Source organism: Uranotaenia lowii, chromosome 3 (genome assembly GCF_029784155.1).
Source record: "Uranotaenia lowii strain MFRU-FL chromosome 3, ASM2978415v1, whole genome shotgun sequence".
NCBI classification, from domain to species: Eukaryota; Metazoa; Arthropoda; class Insecta; order Diptera; family Culicidae; genus Uranotaenia; species Uranotaenia lowii.
Genome location: NC_073693.1, coordinates 3,246,644 through 3,270,041, shown reverse-complemented (window position 1 = coordinate 3,270,041; position 23,398 = coordinate 3,246,644). Strand labels below are relative to the sequence as shown.

At 35.9% G+C, this 23,398-nt stretch overlaps 2 protein-coding genes across 2 annotated transcripts in view; one reads left to right on the top strand and one right to left on the bottom strand.

The window, feature by feature from the left end:
• Positions 1 to 12,380, top strand: part of LOC129750525 (scavenger receptor class B member 1) — a 144,455-nt gene extending 132,075 nt beyond the window's left edge. The window contains exons 6-11 of the mRNA XM_055745482.1: positions 6 to 102; positions 10,328 to 10,583; positions 10,661 to 10,789; positions 10,910 to 11,028; positions 11,088 to 11,213; positions 11,278 to 12,380. Coding sequence (XP_055601457.1) covers positions 6 to 102; positions 10,328 to 10,583; positions 10,661 to 10,789; positions 10,910 to 11,028; positions 11,088 to 11,213; positions 11,278 to 11,703 — 1,153 coding nt within the window. The 3' untranslated portion in view covers positions 11,704 to 12,380. The remainder of the gene's footprint in view (positions 1 to 5; positions 103 to 10,327; positions 10,584 to 10,660; positions 10,790 to 10,909; positions 11,029 to 11,087; positions 11,214 to 11,277) is intronic.
• Positions 12,381 to 19,735: 7,355 nt separating this feature from the next.
• Positions 19,736 to 23,398, bottom strand: part of LOC129756685 (LHFPL tetraspan subfamily member 3 protein) — a 73,820-nt gene continuing 70,157 nt past the window's right edge. The window contains exons 5-7 of the mRNA XM_055753626.1: positions 20,961 to 21,101; positions 20,770 to 20,871; positions 19,736 to 20,678 (exon numbers count right to left, since the gene is read on the bottom strand). Of these exons, the coding sequence (XP_055609601.1) occupies positions 20,476 to 20,678; positions 20,770 to 20,871; positions 20,961 to 21,101 (446 nt within the window). The 3' untranslated portion in view covers positions 19,736 to 20,475. The remainder of the gene's footprint in view (positions 20,679 to 20,769; positions 20,872 to 20,960; positions 21,102 to 23,398) is intronic.

Genomic DNA, 23,398 nt, shown 5'->3' with positions numbered 1-23,398 from the left:
GACGAACTGGTGTTTGGGTACGACGACACGTTGGTGGCACTAGCACATCGCTTTTACCCTCGAAACAAACGGCCAATGGCTCAGATGGGTCTGCTCAACGGGGTAAGTCTCTTCCGGTAGAATCCGAATCCGCGAATCTCTGACTCTCTCTAGATCATCCGTAGCAGGCATCGATCCAGCTTGACATTCTATGCTCGGGCAATCCTTTTCCGTTTTTCGCTTGTATCTTCTTCTGTGTGTACCTTCCTTTTTTCTAGGACAGCGGGTTGGCTTGAACCCGGAACATCAACGGAAAACCATTGAGAGGACCCCCTCATCATCGATCATCTCTATTACGCTTCCATTGATTTCATCGTTATCGTACCTCATCGCATTACATTTCCAGTCGGATTCATTCTACGTGGCTATTTCGTAATATCGCATAACACAGTAGGCTGATTATGTTCATAACTTCTACCCCGCTATTTCTCCAGCTTTCCTTACCTATAATATCTAACGGTTCTGCTAGTAACTGTCCGGTGCATTATCTCATTCTTTACATTCTACATTTCGTAATTTATCTGTTAAAATAATTTTGACACGTTCTGTTCTAACATTTCTGGCCTGCTGCTGGGCTCTATCGGCTACTTAGATCGGCGAGGAAACACAATTGATAAATAAACAAACGGTATCAGTTCCGCATAAGCATCAATTATTATCGGATAGTCGGAACGCCGAGAGTCCATTCAAATGCGCGCATAGCCAGATAGCCATTTTCCACGATCCGCTAGCTTTTCCCACAATCGAAGCAGGCGGGCGCGCGCTCGCGTTCGCGTCGAGAATAATGTGATAAAGCGTACCATTTAGTAGGCGCATTATGTATTCAGCTAGTGTGGCCAGCGCAATCAGTTGGGCACTAACTAACTCTGAGAAGAGGGTGGGTGGATGTTCAACACCCCTCGGCAGCAATTTTAGTATAGGCTTAATGCTTTTTCCCATCGGTGGTGCAGGGAGGTGTTAAATTCATGTTTTAGCTTCGCGCGAATCACTGCTGCTTGGCACTTGGCATAGCCTACTGATCGAATCCCATTCATGGGCCCGACCGACGATGCTGCATGGGCTGAACAAGAATTAAAAATGCTGACCGTCGCGTTGTAGTCGTCACTAAACTTGCTTTTTTTTTCTCGCGAGCCGGCTTTTTTCAACAATGAGCTACAAATTTGTCCAATGAGTAATGTAAGCTATGCAGATTCAGCGTAGAAGTGGCGCGACTAAATTTATGCTTTTTTCTTGATTAAATTTCCGAATTAATTGCTACGCACAGCAACCATTGCATGGATTAAAAAATAGGGTTGAGGTAATTATTTCCGACGTGCACTTAAAATTGACATACATAATCTAATTATTTGCCTACATTCATTTCATAGGTTCTATGAACGGAATGGAGCTTTTAACCTCTGGTATTATAAAGATTTGAAGAAAAGAAAAATAAATTCGTAATAATATCGATGTTTCGGTAACAGAGGCAGCCTTCTCGATAGATGTTTTTTTGGCTACGGGAAAAAAACTGAAATCGTAAACTGGGAGAATTTTGATTTTTTCCTCTATTTTTAAATATTTTCGAATGGGTTGCTTTTTTGTAACACCTAAAGTTTTTAAAACACTTATTTATTTGCCGTTAAGCATATACGGCATAAATATTTTAAAACAGTTTTTTTAAACCATACTGCTTTTTGACGTTCTCTATCGAAAAAACAATTTAATATCGAAAAATAAAAAAATTTGCAGCATAATTATATGGGTAAAAATTGCAATTTCTTAATATTTTTATAATAAAAATAGAAATAAATCTTAATTTATGCAATTCCATGGGTCCTTCCACTATTTCAATTTTTACTTCAGGCTTCAAACTTTAGCACAGCTTCTAGCCATTCTTCTTTCTCTTTTAAGCCATTTTACCATGAAAAAATGTCCCATTTTTAATATCCTAAAATTATCGCAATGTGATCAATAAAGTAATACAGAAACTAAACTTATACAAAGGAAAAAGTAAAACTATTACCGTTAACTTCTGAATACATTTATTTTATCAGGAAAGGTATTTGCTTGTGAGCATTCGACACGAGATATTTCGAATTTCATCCTTATGTTTTGTGATACATATTGAGATGTTTTAAAAAATGTCAATGCCATCAAATTCACAAAATAAACTTTAAATGAGGTTTTGATCCATTCCAAGCATTCCTGAAGTCGATAGCCGTTTTTATTCATTGTTATTTCAAAATAATATGCATGCTAGGTAGTGTCGTTTTGCAAGTTTTTTCGGATTTCAAAAACCCTGTAGTCTAAAAAGTTTTCTTTTAGGTCAAAACGAACGACAGAATTTCTTGCAAATTTTTAAAAGAGATTTCGGTACCCAGGTTTTGATTACAAATTTTGTATGAAAAAACGCGAAAATTTGTTTCGAAGAATGTTTTTTGGTTATTCTTGTTCTCAAGCAGTGCAGATGAAATTTCAATATCTATATGGCGCTTACTTGAACATTCTCTGACTACAACTTTGCCTAAGACGGCAAAGCGTGAGGAGTAGTGAGAAAAGTGTGATAACTCCGCAAACAGAGCATTCTATTTTTATAAAAAGAAACTAGCAAAGCTAACGGGTTTTCCGCCAAATTTCAGAAATATTATTACAACAAGAAAGTTCTTGATTTTATAGCATTGAAATGATCTTCATTAGATTCTCTAAAAGAAAGAGAGAAGAAAAGTTGGGGTTACTAGAAATTAAGAGTTTCCAGATGCCATGATCTTCATTAGATTCTCTACCATTTTCGATAGAAAAGTTAGGGTTACCAGAAATTAAGAGTTTCCAGATGCCATGATGAGGCCACCGACATAAACAACCGGCCAAATCGTGGGATCTGGTCAGTGATGGTTTGAATCATTTGACTTAATTTTGAATCATTTGCTTATAACTTCTTTTGAAAACATTTTTCCCAGAAATGATGTTCTAAACTTTAGTAGAACTAGATCTTAGCTGCAACTTTTGTGACCAACACAAACCTGTATCTCTTATGCCTTATGAATGAGAAATCGAAAAGTTTAAATTCTTGAGCAATGATCGTAATCACAATCATTTGGATTAGCGGGTTGGATTAAATCCTACAATTCATACCACATTGAAGATACATATTTATGACATACAAGAAAGTTGTAGCTTAGATCTGTATCTACTAAAGTTTAGAACATCATTTCATGGAAAAATGTTTTCAAAAGAAGTTATAACCAAATGATTCAAAAATAAGTCAAATGATTCAAACCATCACTGGATCTGGTAACACTTAATTTCGGGTAACCCTAACTTTTTTTGCGAATGATAGAGAATTGAATGAAGATCATGTCATCAGACATTTCAATGCTCTGAAATCAATAAATTTCTTGTCAAAATAATATATCTGAAAATTGAGCGGAAAATCTGTCAGTGTTGCTAGTTTCTTTTCATGAAAAGAAGAATGCTCTGTTTAGGGTGTTATTTATTAATATTTTCTCGCTACTCCTACAGCTTTACGTCTTCGGCAATAGCCAGAAAATTTTCCAGTAAGCTCCTTATATTCAAACTTACATACAAAATTTCAAATCAGAACTCAAGTAACTAAATCTTGTTTTTAAAAATCTGCAAAAATTATGTCGTTCGTTTTGACAACAAAGGAAACTTTTAAGACTATAGGGTTTTTGAAATTCGAAAAAAGTTTCACCTCTACACCGTACACGATAAATCAACGAAATACGAAAAAAAAAATCACACATTCAATTGCAAATATCTCCTCACAGTAAAGTCGTATCGCTTTACAATACTGTAAAGACTTGTTCCTCACTATAGCTGTATAGCTTACTGGTGGTATATTTTAGAACATAAAGAGTGAAAGTATGTAGATTTTTCATACATTTTGCCAAGAATTTCCATAAAAATTTGAAGTCGATTGCGCCAGCTCGTGCTTCAACCAATTAAGCTGAAACTTTCAGAAAGTCATTTTTCCACGTAATGGCACGAATCTGGGGGGTGCCGCGTTGAAAAATCATTCGAAAAAATTATTTAAAAAATCAATTGAATAACCTTCTAAGCAATTGAATAGCATTGAACAAGATACTCAGATTTTATTTGAAAATCAAATAAGATCATTCCGTTTTTTAATATTAACACAAAACTACGCTTTGCAAAACTGTGTAAAAAAAAAGACGTTCTAGGCGTCACAAGAAATTAAATTGCTTAAAAATTGGTCCAAATATAAATATCAAAAACCCCGAAACAGGGATTCGTTGGTTGTGGTGAATTGATTTTATTATGATATTTTTGTAAAATTTGGTTAGATAAACGAGCAGGAAAGTACGATTTTGTAAAAAAAAAATCAGAAAACGTAAAAAGTGGCGCGTTATGACATCACGCATTCAATTGCTTATATTTTGAGTACCATTTTTTCAATAAAACACTTTTCATAATGTTATAACTTTCTAACTTTCTATCTGTCTAAACAAATTTATAATCTTAAGATATTGTTACTAAAAAGGACATCATTTTCCACCAAGAAGGCCGAAAATTTAAGTAAAAAATATAGGAATATTTTAAATCTATCACAGCAAAATGAATTATTTCTCAATTCTCGTCATTTCAGGATCATAGTAGGCTCTAGGTCCAAAGTAGGGTCACTCACTCTATGATATTTAAAATCCAAAACTAAATTTTAAACGCTGAAGACATGCTTTTTTCATTATCTTTTTTACTTAAATTCTGAAAAATAATTGATATTTCGGAACACAGAAAAAGTAAAAATAATGAAATATCAGAATAGAAATAAAACAAAAATTGTAACATCAATCAATGGTTATAAATTCTCAGAACTATGCATGGAAATTTTACTATGATTGATGGTGAGAATTAATAAAACAAAACTGTAAATGAAATTGTTGAATAATATTAATCAATCAATTAATAAATTAATTAATCAATGAATATGTTAAAAGTTTTGAATACCGCCTATTATAAAATAAAAGGTAAATTATTAAAAAAGGTTCACAAAATATATTAACTTTAAAAATCTATTAATATAGTTCATGAAGTTAGTTCTTCGATAATTCTTCGATAGTTCTTCGAATATAGTTCATGATTGAATGCCAAACATAATCTCTATAAAACGTATGAACATTTCTGTACTATTATTTCATTTGGACAACTAAGCAACAGATCGTTAAAACCATTCATTAATGAATATTTTCACTTTTAAAATCAGTATCGCTATGTGGTAACTGTAAGAATCGATTCATTCTTCGGATCGTTTGCGTTACATCGAACTCAGCTTTTTCAACCAACAACTAAGTTAAGATGAACAAAATCCAAGAACACCGAAATGAATTTACTTTTATATGTTCCATTAAAAAACCCTACTTTTAGGGTGCTTCTTATATGTTAAATGTGTCTTCTACACAGTTAACGAAAATTACCGATCTCTGTAATCTTTTTTACGGTAATCCTAACATGTGGAACTCAGTAATTTTTTACATGACAGAGAAGTGCCTGCTGTCAAATTTTACAAAAAAATTTTAGGTAAAAATTTACCGCAACTTGTCTGAAATCATCTGTTAAGATATTGATAGTTGTTAACGTGACAGCTCGTTTAGTTGCCGAACAACCCGGTTGTATTTACCGAAATGACGGTCATGTTTTACAAAAAAAAAAACAAAAATAGCACGGTAATATATACCGAGCAAACGTAGAGTTTACCGGAATACGTGCAATTATTTTTGAAATATCTGCCGCTATTACCAAAACACCGTTTTTTAAACGAAAAACTATTAAATAATATTTACAAAACGACCGGTAGATTTTACCGAAATAAATGTTATAATTACCGAAAGGCCGTTAAACGTAACCAAAATGTGGGAAATGTTTACCGAAAATCTGTAATCACCGAACAACCGGGAAATCGATAAGTTTTACCGAATTAATTGTATTCTGGAAAAATAAGCTTCTTCTAAGAAATTTCTAGGATTTTCTCACAATAAAACCTTTTTTGGACTGAAACTTGAATGCTCTCGGCTATATTTTTATTATATTCTATTTTACCTCAAATCGACCACCCGGTATCGCCTTTTCTTGACTCAGTACGATTACGGTGATGCAAATCCTTAGCTAGCTGGGCTGGCTAGGAATCAAACATAAAAATGGTCCCTGGATTTGCTGGGGGGACATCTTCTCCAGACTTTACGCATTTCGCCAACCGTTCTTAAAAAAGTTAACTTACTTGCCTATGCCATCTGCAAAACAAAAAAATGTTTTGGAAATAATCAAATATTTAAAAAAAATATATTAAAGAATTACTTCCATGTTATAACGCTGAAAATATCGGGATGATTTGGGATTCACAACTGAATATTTCGAAACAAAAAAAATCACGATTTGGAAGAAAATTCCAACTATCAACTTGTTTGACCCACTTTTATTTCCAACAGACGTTTATCACGCGAAACAGAAAGAAATATTACACCAGAAGGAGAAAACATTTGTCCTCCTTACTCAACGTCAGAAAAATTTTTGACGGTTATGTTGTCAGCATATACTTTAAAGCAGTGGTTTAAAACTTTTTTCACTCACCGCCCCCGTGTCTCAATATTTTAGAGTCCACCGCTCCCCTAGGAGTAATTTCGAGCATATTTGTATAGAAATATAACAAAAATTGGTAATTCCGAGCTTCCTCACCGCCACTTACTGCTCTTGAAGGAACTTTAAACTTGTATTTGTTGAAGGTTTGATAAAAAAAATCTTTAATGAGAACAGAACATGTTTGGAAACTCTCGTTTAAAAATTCTATTTGCCACTCGAGTATATTCCTGTCGTAAATCCAGGATATTCCATCGTCAGTGTTTACCGTCTTCTCTAGGCTGTTGATGTTCTCACTATAAAATCCGACTTAAGAATGACCTTTCCGCACGAGCGCTGTTCTTTTTACAGGAAATTTGTCCGCGCATTTCGCTCAAATGTGTTACAATCTAAGTAGTCCGTGATATTCGATTATCTTATTTTCTCTGTCCGTCAGATGGTTCCTGACCAGAATCAAAATCCATGAACTTTTGGCTTTGCTCTTTTTACTGCCTAATCTGTATCCTACAATTCCTAATAAGAAATATTCGAAATCCGACCTGGATTCAATCCTTTTTCAACGTCAGTAATTGATATGACAAAGTAAGGTAAAATGAGTCAAAAGCCACCCAACAAACATTTTGGCTGCTTAGAATGGCAACTTGCTGAACAAAAACTGAGCTAAAGCGTAATTGCTGTTTCAGTTTACTGGCTGAATAAAAACAAACTGAAAAGCGGGTGACGCTCTCTTACTAAAGTCAACCACTCAGTTTAGCCACACGTTACAAATTTGGGAACTCTCCCTCCTTTCTTTCTCGCTCCCAGAATTTCTTTGGGCCCGGCTAGTAAAACTACCTAAATGAGCGTTGCGGCGCACGTGTTAAAGAAGCCTTAGTGCAGCCAATAGGAGAAATAGAATTGTTTCTAACACACTTTTTCAGCCTTTGTTCAACAATTCACTACCAATAGAATTTGACAGACGAACTGTGGTAAAGCTGCCATGCAGTTTGGGTTGATCCGTCAATTGCCGTTTAATGACGTTCGCTGAATACCTTCTCCAAATCAAGGCCTAAGACACGTGCATTAGTAAATTTTGGAGACCCTCTTTCAGCCAAATTGCTATTTAAAAATTAAGCCACGATATTTTTTTCAGCGCTTTTTCAGCAATAAATTGTTTATTGAGCAGTTCTACCTATGTCAAAGTTCCTTCGAGCCGAAGTGAGGCCCCAAAGAATCGAGACTTGTGTTAGAGGATCCAAAGGCCTTCGGTTGAATATACGCCTGTGGTGACCGAAGAATGAATTTCTCTTCAAGAATTCCCTCAATAATTGCAAAGTAAAGTCGCGCACGAACTTTGCTTCTCAAAAGACGCCAAACGAATGATCGTTTTTTCTCATTCGGTAGCAATTTTTTCTACACGCACACTCCCCCAAAACTCTCCGAATAAAGTTTGTTCTATGCATCCCGATGAATTTGATCAATGGGAGCTTTACAAATATTGACTTTAATTCAACAACATACCCCGTGATGCCAGGAATTATATATAATCATCCATCAATAACTTTTCGAGAATAGTGAAACTATTTGTATTTTCATACATTACTGTTCTTCCTGTCTATATCCATCACAACGCCCATATCAACTAGTCGAGGAGGTTCAAATCTGGACTACTTGGAGTCCAACGATCCTTCAGCTAAAACTTCATATTTTCCTCCAGCCATGTTTAGGTCCGCTTCGAGGTACGGGCTGTGGACTAAATCTGAGCATGGGTTAAATCTGATTTGAAAACAATATTCTCGGGATCACTGAAATTTGTCCGAATGCACGAAAGCACCGGATTTTTCAAAATGCCCAAGTAGACTGAAGTATAAACTTATGCAAAGATGCATCTTCAACGTATTCGAAACAACCACTCCAAATACCTTGACTCCGGTGGGATACTTGGTAGTTAAGTTGAATTTCACATTCTCTGGGCTATTTATACTTATGTAGTCTTAAGAGATGAAATGTACCGATCCGAATGTGAATTGGACAACAGATCAATCGAAAAAAGTTTCTTGTCTGAGAACACAACGATCAGCTACTTTTTTTTACTTCAACAAAAATCGCTTCAAGATAAATCAATAAATAACACGTTTTTTCACTTGTTTTGGAAAGGAGATATATTTTTTTAATTTGATTTAATTAGTTGCTGATACATGTTTTCAATATAACAATTAAAATTTATGAAAATGTAGCTTATCGAAATTTTATTATTGAAATCTCAATATTCCTTTAAGACTCAAACTCAAATATAGAACGCTTAGCAAGAAACCCCGCTAGTACTTTGCTCCATGTGAAGCTAAAAAAAGATTTCGCGGGTTACACCTACTAAAACCCGGTCAGTCCTCTGCTGTAAAAACGTGTGTGTTAAACTACCAATTTAGGCAACCTAATAAGCACCACCTGCCACTCTATATGATTATTGCGAAAACAATTAGCAACCCTACTGATTACTGAATCGCTCCCGAGTGCTCGAAACTACACTACTTGAGGTGAGGCGTTTGTGATGATCTCTTTTTGTTTTTGTTATCTCACCCGAACCCTGGATTCTAGTTTGTTGCATAATTAAGTGCCAATTCCTTAATTGCTTGCCTTTGTTATGATTTTTTGTTTGATTGAAATGATCGTGTGATGAGTGATCAGTTATCTATTATCACGTTGTGTAAATATGATGTAGATAACGGTTTTAACGGGATCAGCACCTGATTAATTCAATCGGTACCATACCGGGTGGAATTCAGCTGATTTGAGCTGTGAGATTGTTAGCCGGGGAAGTTGGGGAGGGTCCGTTCTAATAGATGCTCTATTACATATTCAAATCAACCCGGTTTCACGCACTTTTAAATACAGGAGCTGAGCTGATTAATTGTTATAAGGTGCTGGAGCTCTAATCAATCGTTTGGGCGCTTTATCGGAATCGGTCCCATGATAATGGCCTGCCGGAAGGTGTCCATTAATGATTGATTAGTGTTCGACTCAGGAACACCGACACTTACGAGTTTAATGGAAAGATTCAGCCCTATGCAATTTGGGTTTATCCGAAGTGCAATACTGATGCTGCTGAATCAATGCAGTTCTCCCTCAATTTATTATTCCTAGAATTAGATGTGGCATGAGGTTTTATATAACTGAATAAACGCATAATCGCAGTTGGAATACAATTTGTTTCAATAATCGTATAAGAGATTCTTAGTGTCTTTCAAATCATTGTTATTTTTATAATAACAGCACCCTGCAACTAGATCGTTTGCAACAATTGGGCCCGTTTAGTTTTTGCTCTTTTCATAGCCATAAACAGGTGATTACAAACAAAATTAAATCTTTATGTCGAACCTTCCAGTAGTAATAACTGTAGGTCATATGCAGTACAACACCTTTCAAATCTTAAATATCTCTAAACTGTTGAAGTAGATGCTCCCCCTTTGTTTATTTTATCTTAACTCATCTTCATTTCATTTCAGCTAATACTATTACCTCTTGTTGTTTTACACACTCTTGTCAAACACAATTTCCTCATACACATTCAAACTCATGATCCTCTTTTAGAATTCAAATTCCCAGTCCTTGAAACACTCCAAAACTATACAAAAAATCCCCAACAAAAATATGTTTTTCGTTTCGTTTTTGCTTGATGTTGTTGTTGGGGCTTCGCGTTAACTTGCCAACTTTCGACAACCAGCGCAATGGGACATTGGCCGAATATGCAACGATGCACACTGGACACGCCGGTATGGACAAGTTCGGTTATTTCGATAGGCTCAACGGACTGGATCATCTGCCAAACTGGGAACAGGAACCATGCACCAGCATCGAAGCGTCGGAGGGTTCATTCTTCCCACCTCGTGAGGTCACCAACTCCGATGTGGTCCACATCTACGATAAGGATCTGTGCCGAGCGCTGCCCCTGGTCTACCGACATCCGGTCGAGAAAGATGGTAGGACTTCTTGACGATCGGGGATAATGTTCTGAATTTGTGTCTCTTTGTTTTTGCTTTTTTTTCTCCAATCCAAGGAATTTCCGCTGATCTGTACACCCTAGCTGAGGACGCCTATGGTCCAGCAAACGAAAACAATACCTGCTATGATGATAAACACTACAAACGGTACCAAGGACTTCAGAACATCAGCCCATGCCAATACGGTAAGATTGCTGATCAAGTGTTACTTGAAAACTAGCTGACGTATTTATTAGGCCAAACGGCATGCGCATAACTTCATCATGGCCGTTAATCTAATCTGATTTTGATTTTCTCTCGTACAGGGGCTCCGGTTTACATCTCGAATCCACACTTTTTCCAATCTGATCCTCAGCTACTGGATGCGGTTGAAGGTCTCAACCCACAGCAGGACATTCATCAGACATTCTTCAAAATTCAACCGGTAAGTTGCGTTTTTGAAACCTTCATCAGAAGCTTCATCTATTGATTCCTGTTGTCTAGAAATTGGGAGTTCCCCTGGAGGGACAGGTTCGGGTTCAGCTCAATCTACTAGTCGAAAAAGCACCAAATGTGATGGCAACCAAAGACTTCCGGGATTTTGTGTTCCCTATCATGTGGCTTGAAGAGGTGAGATTCCACTAATATATAAAGGAAATCAAATCAATCTGATACTTTCAATCTTCTTCAACAGGGTGTTAGTGAACTGACGCCGCCAATCCGGCGGTGGATCTACCTTGCCACCGTGTTTGCCCCCACGGCTCAACCAATACTGTCCTACGGTGCCATTCTGACGGGAACGTTCGCACTGATCTATGTGTTTGTGAAGGCGTACAAGAACTTCGTCTTCACTTCGGATCCCTCGACGGAGTTCCTGGAAATGGGTCGCCAAACGGTGCGCACCGGTGGAAACATAATCATCAACGGCCAGCACCGGATTCTGCTCGGCAGAGACAGCTACATTCTGCTGAAAAACAACACCGATCATCACCATAACAGCATAACCACTAATAGCAATAACAACAACAATGACGTCAGTAATCACAACCTTAATCTTAGCCAGCACGCAAAAGACCAAAGTCAGAGCCTGCTTAGCAGACAAACGGACTCACCTGCTTAGGGTCAGCGTCGGGAGATGTACTTTCCTTTAAGCTGTTATTAATATTATTTCTAATTTAGGGTCTTTTAAAGTATTTCTCAAAAGGACGATTTTTTGTCCAGCTTAATTTAACTTATATACGTTTGGATAGAAAAAAAAAGCGGTGATAGACTGTGTTTTATTATTTCTGAGTGTTTCAAGTTTTTATTTACATTCGTTATTTGTTCAGATCAAAATCTCTTCATTTGCCAAGCTTTTGAAATCACTATTACAGTGTTTGTTGTAAGATGCTCATCCATTCCAAAACGTCACCAATTGCTCAATGTTAAACTAGTGAGAAACGAAGAATAGCTAATTGAAATTATACAAAAATAAACAAAGCAAAACTTTTAAACCTAGTTTAAAGTTCAAATCATCCTGTGGAAGGATTTAAAACTCGATTACCTGCAATTTCATTCCCATTTAGTGATGTATGTAAATATAATGTTAAAAACCCTCTCAAATACCTCCCACGTAGACCAGTAAGAAAAGATAAAAAAAAAAACTATGTTAGCTAATAATAAATTGTTGTAGTGAGGATTGTTGAATGAAACATAAAAAAAAACTGTGCTAGTTTTGTAAGTTCCCAAACACTTTGTAAATATTACCTTGTAAATAATCAGTTGCCCACAACAACGTCAAGAACAGTTCCAATCCTACAGCAGCAGCGGGTTTGCGTTTGATTTACGATGACAGATCCCATCAATCCATACGGTTTCGCTGATAGCTTCAGTTCAGTTGCACACCGATTGTGAATTAATGGCGGAACCGGTAGTTTAATGCTTCGTTACTATTAATCCATTAAAAAACAGTTTTTCAACATTTTCGTACCCTGGTTAAGAATCTCACAGTAGAGACACAGTGTTTTGTGAAATGTTGTTCAACCTTTGGCAACCTGAGGCATATTTTTTCGGATTTTTTTTTTCTTTTGTGCTGAATAACGAGAAAACTATAAGCTTTAGCTATATATAATGTTCTAAACATATTTTACTGACATTACAAGGTTTCTATTGATATAAATTTTGTTAGAAGTTCAAAATAATTCAAACGAATTAAATAGATTTTACTTTTGGAGTGTCAAAATGATACTCTAAGTCGGAAAAGGGAGTTTTTTTGTCCAGGCTTCCAGGGTTCGTCCATAAAAAAAAGTAAAGATGCAATATTGAAGAACTTTTGAATTCATTTAGGGTCCCCGAAGAAATTTTTGTATTTTGAAGCTTCTGAAAAAGTTACAGGCCTTCAAACTTTCAATGGTGTCAAAATGACACCCTAATGCTGATGAGGGTTAATACGTTTGGATTGTATAATTTTTTACTAATAAAGTCGTAGCTAGAAATGATGTTCTATTTTTTCAAAGTCAACCTTTTTTTCAAAACAGTTACCTATTTAAGAAGTTTTTGGCAGGCAATTTATTTGTTAGTTATGTTAACAAGGTTATATACAGTTAGTCGTACCATAGCCGTACTTCTTTGTACCATCATTTTGAAACACAAATGGCTACCTGCCCTTACGGTTTGATTTGACTTCTTTCCACATACTTTTATGTAGTTTTTTCTAAGCGTGTAGTCTTTTTGACAGCCTGATACTTTATTGAAGCTAACGAGTGCTAAAAGAATATATCTTAACAAGTGTTATTCAAAGGGGCTTATAAGAGCAAGTTCACTTGTGTTGGGAAAAAGTGGTTGAAATTTTAACACTTGTAGCACATTTTTAAATTTTTACCATGCAAAAATGTTTTCAAGATCTTTGGGCGATGTATTTTTTACAGCACTGTTTCTATTTCAGCCGTTTGTGATAGAAATATTGCAATTTTTGCATCACAGCATGCGTTGTAAAAAAAACTTGAAGGCCGCAGATCTTGAAAATGTTTTTGCATGGTAAAGTTTTCAAAATGTGCTAAAAGTTTCAAAATTTCTACTATGTTTTCCCAACATGAGTGAACTTGCTCTAACAATCATCACTGCCTTTGTTACTTACATCATTTCATCCATGCCATCATTTTGGTGAATTTGTCACACTTAAATATGCTCTACTTGTGTTCTAAAAGGATCATATTTTAGCTGATTTTGATAAAAAAAATATTTTAGTTTTGTCAGCGCTTAAAGAATGAAAACATTGAGCATGACTTGATGATTGATTTATTCTAATTTTCCTTTAAAAATATCATTTTTTCTTCCCGGTTTTCCAAAAACGTTTTTTTAAAACACACTTCATTCATTTCATTGCTTTGGAAAAAAAACTTTCACCAGCAGCACAAAATTCGCTTGTCTTCGTTCCTCCAAAGTCAACCGGCGGCATCCATCTGTCTCGGAGAAAAGGTCAGCATCTGGGTTGCCTGCGTTGGCAGTTACGAAGGTACACATTTTCATACCTAGTTCAATCAATCCAGAAAATTTTCTGGATCCAGAATAATTTGTGATCCAGAGGATGCGGCTATTGGAAGCGCGACTGGAATCTGTTGGTCTATGTTGTTGAGGTCTATGTCCTGTGCAAAAAACATATTTAAAATTATTATTAAACACATAAATATGTACTAGCTTTTTTCTCCCTAGGAACGAACCAGCCTTCCAAAAGTGAACCAAAAGAAAATCTCACAGTTAAGTTCCTTTAAGTTTGTTTACGTTTTAAATGACATGTTCGAAGCGTTGACGTCTACTACACTAAGCTGTCATTCACAGAGATTGGAAGCGCTGAAACAGCATTATTCACCGATAAATATACGGCTTATTTAGCAACTATTGGCATTTAAAACATATCCTGAGGCCAATAAGCACTCAAATGCTGTTATTCGTTCTTCATGCGGCTTATAACAGGGCTTAATGGTTTACTTGGTCATATCTAATTTAATCAAGCGAATGTCTTTCAAAATTTCTTTTTAAAAAAAGAATTAAAAAAGAATTTTATTGAAACTTACGAATGACAATAAAGTCTTATCTCATTATAGTGATTATTTAAAGATTTTAACACAACCTGTTTGTATTTATTGAATCCAACAGCACAGACAAACAGACAAAACACTTTGAAGAAAATTCATCTCATTCTTCACGAAGCATTGTATTGCCATCTGTAGTCGACATTGCCTACGAATGAATTTCATATTAATGCAGTGGATCGTGGTCTATGCGGTTTATCTATAGGTGCGGACAAGACTACCGTTGCACGAGTGTGAGAATCAGTTTTTTCAATGTTTTGATTGCTACGTCACAAACGTTCAAGTGCGTCTCGAAGTTGGAGTCAGTTTTTATACGTATATCATACCATCGAGCTCGAGCATCGATTGAAAGTTATAATCAGGATGTGCTCAAAGTCGAATCACATGTTCGGTATCCTTCTTTGCAAAAGCGATTAGATAACTTTCAAATGGTTTAAAAAATCTAACACATTTTGTACTGTTTGTTCATTTTGAGACATTCAATTACGAAATTACGAGATACTGGTACTATACTCTAAATCAAACTATTAGATCTTTAAACTGAACCTGAATACAGTATAAAAAATCTTGATTTGAGTTTCAAATCTGATATGGAAAACCTGAAATGCGCAATTTGAAACCTGAGCTCTAAATCGAAATTTGATCATAATTTTTGCATACTATATTGTCATCTGACTTTTTATAAATCAACTTTTTTTTATAAATTTACAATAAAATTAAAATCTGAATTTTTGAAACAGAAGCTTTTCATAAATATTCCGAAAGGTATTCCTCAAATTCCTCAACATATTCTCCTCTGTCAGCTTTTTCTATAGGGACTTTTTATCCAACGTTGTTGTTGGTTCCGATTTCAGGAAAGATTTTTCTGGACAAAATTTTGAGAGCAAACGAATGTTTTTGCAGCTGAATCCATCAAACTACTTCGAGAACCCGAATAATGAATTTGAAAACAGAAATCTTAACCGCCTCGAGAATAATTTTGCATTCACAACACGACGGCCTCTCGAAAATTTAGTAACATTCTATCATGGTAACGTCAATAACAAACATTCTGGGACGTTGCTACGGTTTCATTGATGCGTTAAATTTTTGCCACCACGACGGCGTCGTGTTACGTCACAATCATTCATAAACAACTGTATGGTTACAACGAACTAACACTAAAGTTTTTAGTTGACCCCACTTATAGATAAACCACATAGGATCGTGGTCACCTATGAAAACTCGGTCTTTTGCGCTCTTTTGTAAACAATGCTGTGAATCTTTTTTTTTTTTACATCCAAAGCAAATTTTTAATTATTTTAAGTTTGAACAAGATAATTTTTGTTATGGTCACGGGTTACAATCAAATTCATCAAAAGAACTTAAAAATTAAATTCGATAGCAACAGATTTCAGGGACACACAACGAAGATTGAAGTTTGCTCGGTCATTTTCATTAAATCTTCCGCTTAATAGAGATAATATTTATGGGAAGAGAAATTGTTATTGTGAATATTCATATGGATGTTAGATAGATAAATTTATGGGGGGATATATGGGCTGAGTCCGTCATCCAGGCTATCTCAAAATTATCTTACATAAAGTTGTCTTCTCAATAACAAAATGTAAAGATTTTTTATTATAGACAAACTTTTATTGAAATCAATGACACTGTTAACACTATTTATTTTTCTTTTGAACCTCAAAGCTTATTTATTACGATTGTAGTTTGTTCGGCGATTCTCAGGAGCGTAAAGATTTTGTCTTCTTAAAACCACATTGCTGGTGTAAGCTGTCAATGGGCGTAGAAAAGTTGAGTTGGTCAAACCGCGTTCAAGTTTCATGAAGAACGTCAGATCATTTATGCGATGTCAATTCTCTAATAAATCCAGATCTAAAAGGTAACAGATGTATTCGTAATCTGGCAAGTTTTCTCTTCAGCCTAGATTCCTGACTGCGAACCTCACAAAGCGTTTCTGTACTCCTTCCAGTCGACTTATATGAACATTGTACATTGCCCTCCAGACTATACTCGCGAAATCGAATCAAATTGACACACAGGATTTTGATGGTATATGAATCTTCCAATTCCCCAGCAAAGCGCCGCACTGCACCGGAAAGTGCAAGTCCATCCGATACCAAATTATTTATGTGGTGTCTGAAACTTTATCCAGAATCCAAAGTGACAAAAGTGGAAACAGGATCGGAATATTGCTTCTGGTAAACGAAATCGTTGAGCATTTTGAGATGTTCACTTTTAGCTTGCATCCGTTCACAAAAGCAGAGAACGCGCCCAAATCTTTTTGAAGTTTCTTACATCTTTTTACGGGTAAAAATAATTTCGTCATCGGCGTAGATCAAAACGAATGAATAGTTTAGAAAGTAGGGTAAGTTATTCATTATCAAAATAAAAAGAAGTGGACCCAAATGGGTACCTTGAGGCACTCCAGAGGACGCTTTATAGGATGCAGATATAGCCGAATTTACGGAATGATATTGAAGCCTCCCTCTTATTAGGATTTTATCTAATGAAGCTTATTTCCCCCTTTTCCAACATACGACGATGCCTCTGGAATTATTACCTTTATTACTGCAACATCGGAAGCTTTCGACATGACGGTATAAACGCCGTCTTCTTGAAATCCTTCCGCCTTCCAATCCAGATCACGGGTTGTGAACTCGCAAACCACCGATGTCCTTTTAATATAGTTTCGGCAATAAAGAAACTTTTTTGTGCTACAAATAACTATCAAAATGGATGCTTATTGAAAAAATACTGAAGTGGTGTTTTCCCGCATTAGTTCAGAACTGAGTCTTGCACAGCAGTTTTTCGAACAATTTACGTTTAAAAAAAAGTTAAAATTTTCTGAAAGACTTGTGTTTCAAAGTTCAAATTCCAATAAGCTTTATCTTAATCCTTGCCAAATAGACGAGATAATTACATAGAGAAAATCCACACGGGAAGGTTATTTTTCCAGCTAACCTTCCAGCACCTCCGAATTCACACGCTCTTTCATCGCCGCGGTGCCCTCCCACTAGATTCTAATCTGTTTGCAATCATAACAACATTAACTTTCGCCCGGAAATCCGTTTGATGTTTTTGTTAGCAGCACGAGCGACTCCAGGAAGCTAACTTATGCCACATTTCTCCTTCCACCCACGCTTACCTCCATTGATTCCTAATTGCGGTGTATCGGGAAGAAAGTAGGTAGGTACTTAGCTCTAAGCGAAATCCAGTCGAGCAAACAATTTTCTTTTCCTATCGGCTAAAATATGCCTAAACAATTCGAATCTCGCGGCACGCCTGGTCTAGAGAGATCAGGCAGGACTTGGAAAGAGCGGAGGCAAAAAGCTAATTAGTTTATTAATTCCTTGCGCCCGGCTACAACATATCATAATAAATTAATTACCTTCCGGCAGCGCCGGGCGAGTCGAGTGGTTTTATTCCTCAATAAGGCATCAACAAACAGCAGCAACAGGAGGGAAGAAATTAGAAAACAATCAAAGGAAGTTTGCTCTAATTAGGCAAATGGTGGGGAGATCACGAAAATTTTATCGAAACAACATTTCGCTAGAACTACGTTCTGTTGAATCTGGTTGAAATTTCTTTAAAAAAACGGCTAGATCAGAGAGAATTTTCATACCAGTTCAATGTGGTATTGGTACCATGTAGACATAAGAACGCTTCAAGCTTTTTATGTAAATTGAATTTTGTATGAAAATTTGTATGGGAAAACATTTTTTTTTCAAATTATCAAAAAACGAAGTTAAGCTTAAATAGGCAAAGCCTATGGCTAAAAGCTAACTCAATTTAAAGCCTATTTTAATTTCCTAGATAATTTCTTCTTCCATACAAAATTGGAACGCGTTGCGCTTAATCAGAACTCAACCTAATATTTTCAAATTTTACACTGAGGTTTGGTGGCCCAAAAGCATCGAAAAATCATATGGGAGCAAAAAATCAATTTTTGCAGCGATCTCATTCTCAAAATACATTGTTTTTGAAAATTATATCAATAACCGTTTTTAATAAGTATAAACACCTTTATCAGGTTAAATGCCCATCAAATTTAATCTCTCAATTACTTTTTACGGAAGCATTAATTATTCCAATGAATGGTGATAAATTTCATAGAAATTTGTTTCAGATTCTGACGGCTTGCAACCGAGGAACTTAACTTGATTTAAAATGCTAATTCAAAACCGGTTCAGATTAAGCTTTTTTGCGCCACTTATCAACAGAATACTTGAATTGGGTTAAGTTTGGAAGCTGCTTCGTAGGTATCAGTCTAGATAATTTTATCGACAAAAAATTTTCTGTTTTCTTCGTAAATATAAAATCGTTAATCTGAAGTTAATTTTTAAAAAAAAATCAAAAAGTCTGAATTATTCCTAACACCGCTTTAAAGCTTATTTGGCTTAACGAAGGTGATGATTTAAAGTCTGAGAACATCTTTTTTGAAAAAAGCATGTATGATTGATCTTTGTGAAAAAAGGTATTTGGTGGTTTTGTTTAAAAAAAATCTTATACATTTTATTTGAAAGATACATATAAAAATCTAAAATGGATAGAAAATTCATAATCTTTTTATTTCCCCAAATTTTGAATTGATTTAAATTTAAAAAAATCATTTCTTAGTTTCAAAAATTGAACTTAGCTTCTTCAATGGAATACCATTTAAATGAACGTATTAAAAAAGGTGCTGATTTTTTTTCCAATACTGTGTAATCTCAATTAACGCATTGTGATGTTTTTTTCTTCTCTCAAATGAAATAATATTTTTAATGAACTTCTTGAGTGATGTCGTAACATTTGCAGGATAAAGATGAGCGGACATGATAAAAAGAAAATCTATTGTATTGATAAGAAAAAGAGAGAAAAAGAGCTCATTTTCCATGTATTTTTTCTACAAACACTATTCTTTTATTCAGTTTACTCTGAATTGGTTATGCCTGTATTCCTTGCAATATTCCATGAAGGAAGTTTAAAATTTAGAATCCTAAGTGTTTTTCAATCATACTTTGTGAGGGATTTTTGTCATCATGATTTCACGGATTTAAGAATGTGGTATAATTAACTTAAAAATTTCGTCTATTTCCAGCTAAAATCTTAACGCTACATAATAAAATACTTAAAAACGAACAAAAAGCAAGAAGTAAAATAGTTCTCCACCGTTACTGAACGGTGGATCGTGAGAAGTTCGTTTGGCTAGAAGGTTTGTTTTGGAGACTCTTGAAATAAGAGTAGGTTTTTATTTTGGAAAAAAATTCAAATTTGACTTCCTTACTGAAGAATAATTTATGATGTTTGAATTCTTTAACTTTTACTCTTTTTTGAGATTGCAGAACAGCTTTTGCATCAAATCTCTTTTGTTTTGTTTTTTTTTTAAGTTATGCCTAAAGTACTTAAGTAGTCAAGTTTTTAAAAATTTTATAAAATAGTTCATAAAATGCTTCGGTTTCCACAGAGATGAGTTTACCGACAGGAACGGTAGCGTCTGTTAATAAACCTTGCACGCAAGCTTGCAATATGGAGCTTGCGTGCAAGAAGTCGAGGCAAGCGTTTGCTTGTAGGGAATAAAGTTTTACACTACGCGATGGTCTAAGAAAGAGAATAATTTCGTTTTATGAGGAAATATGTTTTCACAAATTGGCTTGTTCTAGCTTTTCCACTGTTCGTCACTCTTCAACCGATGTCATTTCCATCTTTGGGAAAGTATGGGGAGGTTCAAAATTGAAATGAGATACGGTTACGCGTCGAACCCAAAGCCAGCGCAAGCGTTTGTGAGTCGTCGCTACCACAGCAGGGAAGAACCGGGCGTCTCCATCAAAATCGTTCGCTTACAGTTGAAACTGATGCAGTGAGTTGTGGAAATCCGGTCGCGGATTTCCGTACCTGCTGGCCGTCCTACTCGACAGGGTATCGTTGCCGGTCATCATGTGGTGATGTGGTGGGGCCACCAGAAGAACCGGCTGCAGATTCAGCGACTTGCGCGATCCGGCAATGCTGACGGCATCGGTTACGTAGGCGTTATTGATCTCACCTACGGATAGAGGAAACGGATAGGTTTACAAGCCACAGCCAATAAAAGCACAAAGAAATGAAATATAATACTGTTCCTATTCAAATCATACCTTTGTACATGCTGCTCTGATACTGTGGCTCCGGTTGCAAGCGAACGTGCCGCGTAGCTAGGATGAATGACAACGTCGCCAAGATGAATCCATCGATGCAGGCTGAATGAATGCAACAGGAAAATAGAATTACAATGCCAGTAGAGGTTTTTGTTAAATTGAGAGAAGCGAAACCGCAAATATCAACCTACCAATGATTGCCAATGGATACGCCCAACGTAAACTGCAAAGGCCTACTTCGAAGCGGTTAGAGTCCGGTCCGCAGATTTTACGGAACTCATCTGAGTTCCAGCCGAACGGGAAAGCCACACAAGCGATTACCATGCAGAGGGCTGAAAAGTTTGGAAGAAAAACATCAAATTAAAATATTGTTTACCTTATGTGAAAATGTCAAAAACAATAAATTCTGGGATAAAAATCTCTCGAGCTCAAGAATTCGGAATCTATGTACTAACTAAACTTTATACCTCGAATGGTTTCGCAATTTTAAATGTGTTTTAACCGAATTTCATGAGAGTTATTTGTAAGTATGATTGCAAACTTCAAATTGGGTTTCTTCCATTAAACTGGTCCCAATTTCAGGTAACGATACCCAGCAATTGAGCGTGGTGAAATATAAAATCTGTGCAAAACAACCGTGAAGCTGAAAATCAAACCCATTTTACGAGGGCTCATGATGAATTCTATCAAGTAGGTTCCAAACAGCACACGCACCATTTGAGAAGCAATAACAAAGTGAAATAAAGAACAACAAACAAACGAAGGAACGATGGCGATGTCTCGTCTATTTGAGTGATGCTGATTGGTAAAGCGCGCGCCGTAGCTAATTTCGAATTTTATTTGGTTAATTTTTCAAACCACCCACCATCATGAGCTGAGACAGAGACGAAATCTTAATCTGCCGGAGCTGGTAAGGTTCAATTTTTGCCACTCTTACTTAGTTGCATTGCAGCTAGCTTTTGAAAAAGGTAAACCACAAAAAAAAAACAAACAAACAAAACCTAATCTTAAACTTTGAAGCTGCAATTGCTATGTTGTAACGACCCCGAAGATGCGTTGATTTTTCTTTCTGAAGTAATGTAGGTTCACCAACAATGATGCAACTGCGTTTTTGGTGATGCTCTCCCAAACCAGCTTTTGCCATCAGATTGCTGACGCTGATTAGTTAGAAAGAGTTAGTGCTTGGGAATATTCCCACTCGGCCGGCTGTCTGATGAGGATTGGAAAACAGAGTGGAACTGCGCTGTCGTAATGCAAGCAACACTGTGACAAAGAGACCTAGTGAACTGATGGACCAATTTCCGGCCCATACATCACTGCTGCCCTTTGGAGATTCTCTCGAACCCAAAAGGCAGCGAATTACGATATTTTCCATACATACATCGGTCCAAAAATGAATGAAATTGCCTGTTGAGCGATAATGAACCTCATTTTTGAACCGGTCCCATTTTTGATGGCCTCAATCGATTTCGATGAAATTCGGCCAGGTATTAGATCAAGCATTGTTATAAATTTTTTCAAGTTTTTTCAAAGAAAATTGTCAAAAATACAGCGAATTTGTGAAGCAATCTCAAATTTCTCTTTTTACGAGAATAGCTGTATCTTTTTTTCCAATCATAGCTTCGTCTTCAAATTATGTGGAGTGTTAGATGAATAGTTGAAGTAAATTTTGTAAACATTTCATGAAAAAATAAAAACCTAGACAGAAATGGCAGCTGGTCAAAGTTGGAAGCGAGTGCGATGCTTCACGCGATTCCATTTTTTTTCGATCGCAACTGTTTGAGTGTCTTCGAGGTTTTTCTCACATTTTTCAGCTCGATTTTATGTAGACTCGATTATCCGTAATTCGATTATTCGTGTTTTTAAGTTGCTTATCTATTGAGTTTTTTTTGTGATTCTGTTTACTTTGAAAATAAATAAAAAAACGAATATTTTTCTTCCCTTTTGCAGAAATGTTTATTGTACAAGAAGTTGTTCAGCAGAATCGATCAGGAGTTATAAATACTTGAACTTGTTGATTTTCTCTGTAATATTTCCACGCAATTTCCACCCACAATCAGAATGGTTTCTCGTTAGGCAAACGGTTTTACTCTGCTCAACGCCAAGGTATCGGAAATTTGTCGTCTACCTTATCACTAAATGGACCCAATGGAGAATTCAATATTCTATATCACAATCCATAAAATTCATAAAATCTCACCCGAATGCTGCAAACCCACTTTAAGAAAATCTTTATTTTTCAGCAGAAATTTCGTTATGCACAAACCAGCTTCAGGCCAACCACAACACGCATCTGTAAAACTCAGCTCAAAACCTAATTGCAGTATATCAATATTCAAAATTGTCACGAATTTCACAAATTTGTTAACTTTTTTTAATACTTTCATTCGAATTCATTAAACATAAGACTCTAAGAGCAAGTTCACTCGTGTTGGGTGAAAGTGGTAGAAATTTTGACACTTGTATGTAGCACATTTCGAAAACTTTATCATGCAAAAACCATTTTCAAGATCTGCGGCCTTCAAGTTTTTTTACAACACGTGTTCTATTTTCGCATGCTGTGATGCAAAAATAGCAATATTTCTATTACATACGGCTGAAATAAAAACAGTGCTGTAAAGAATACAAC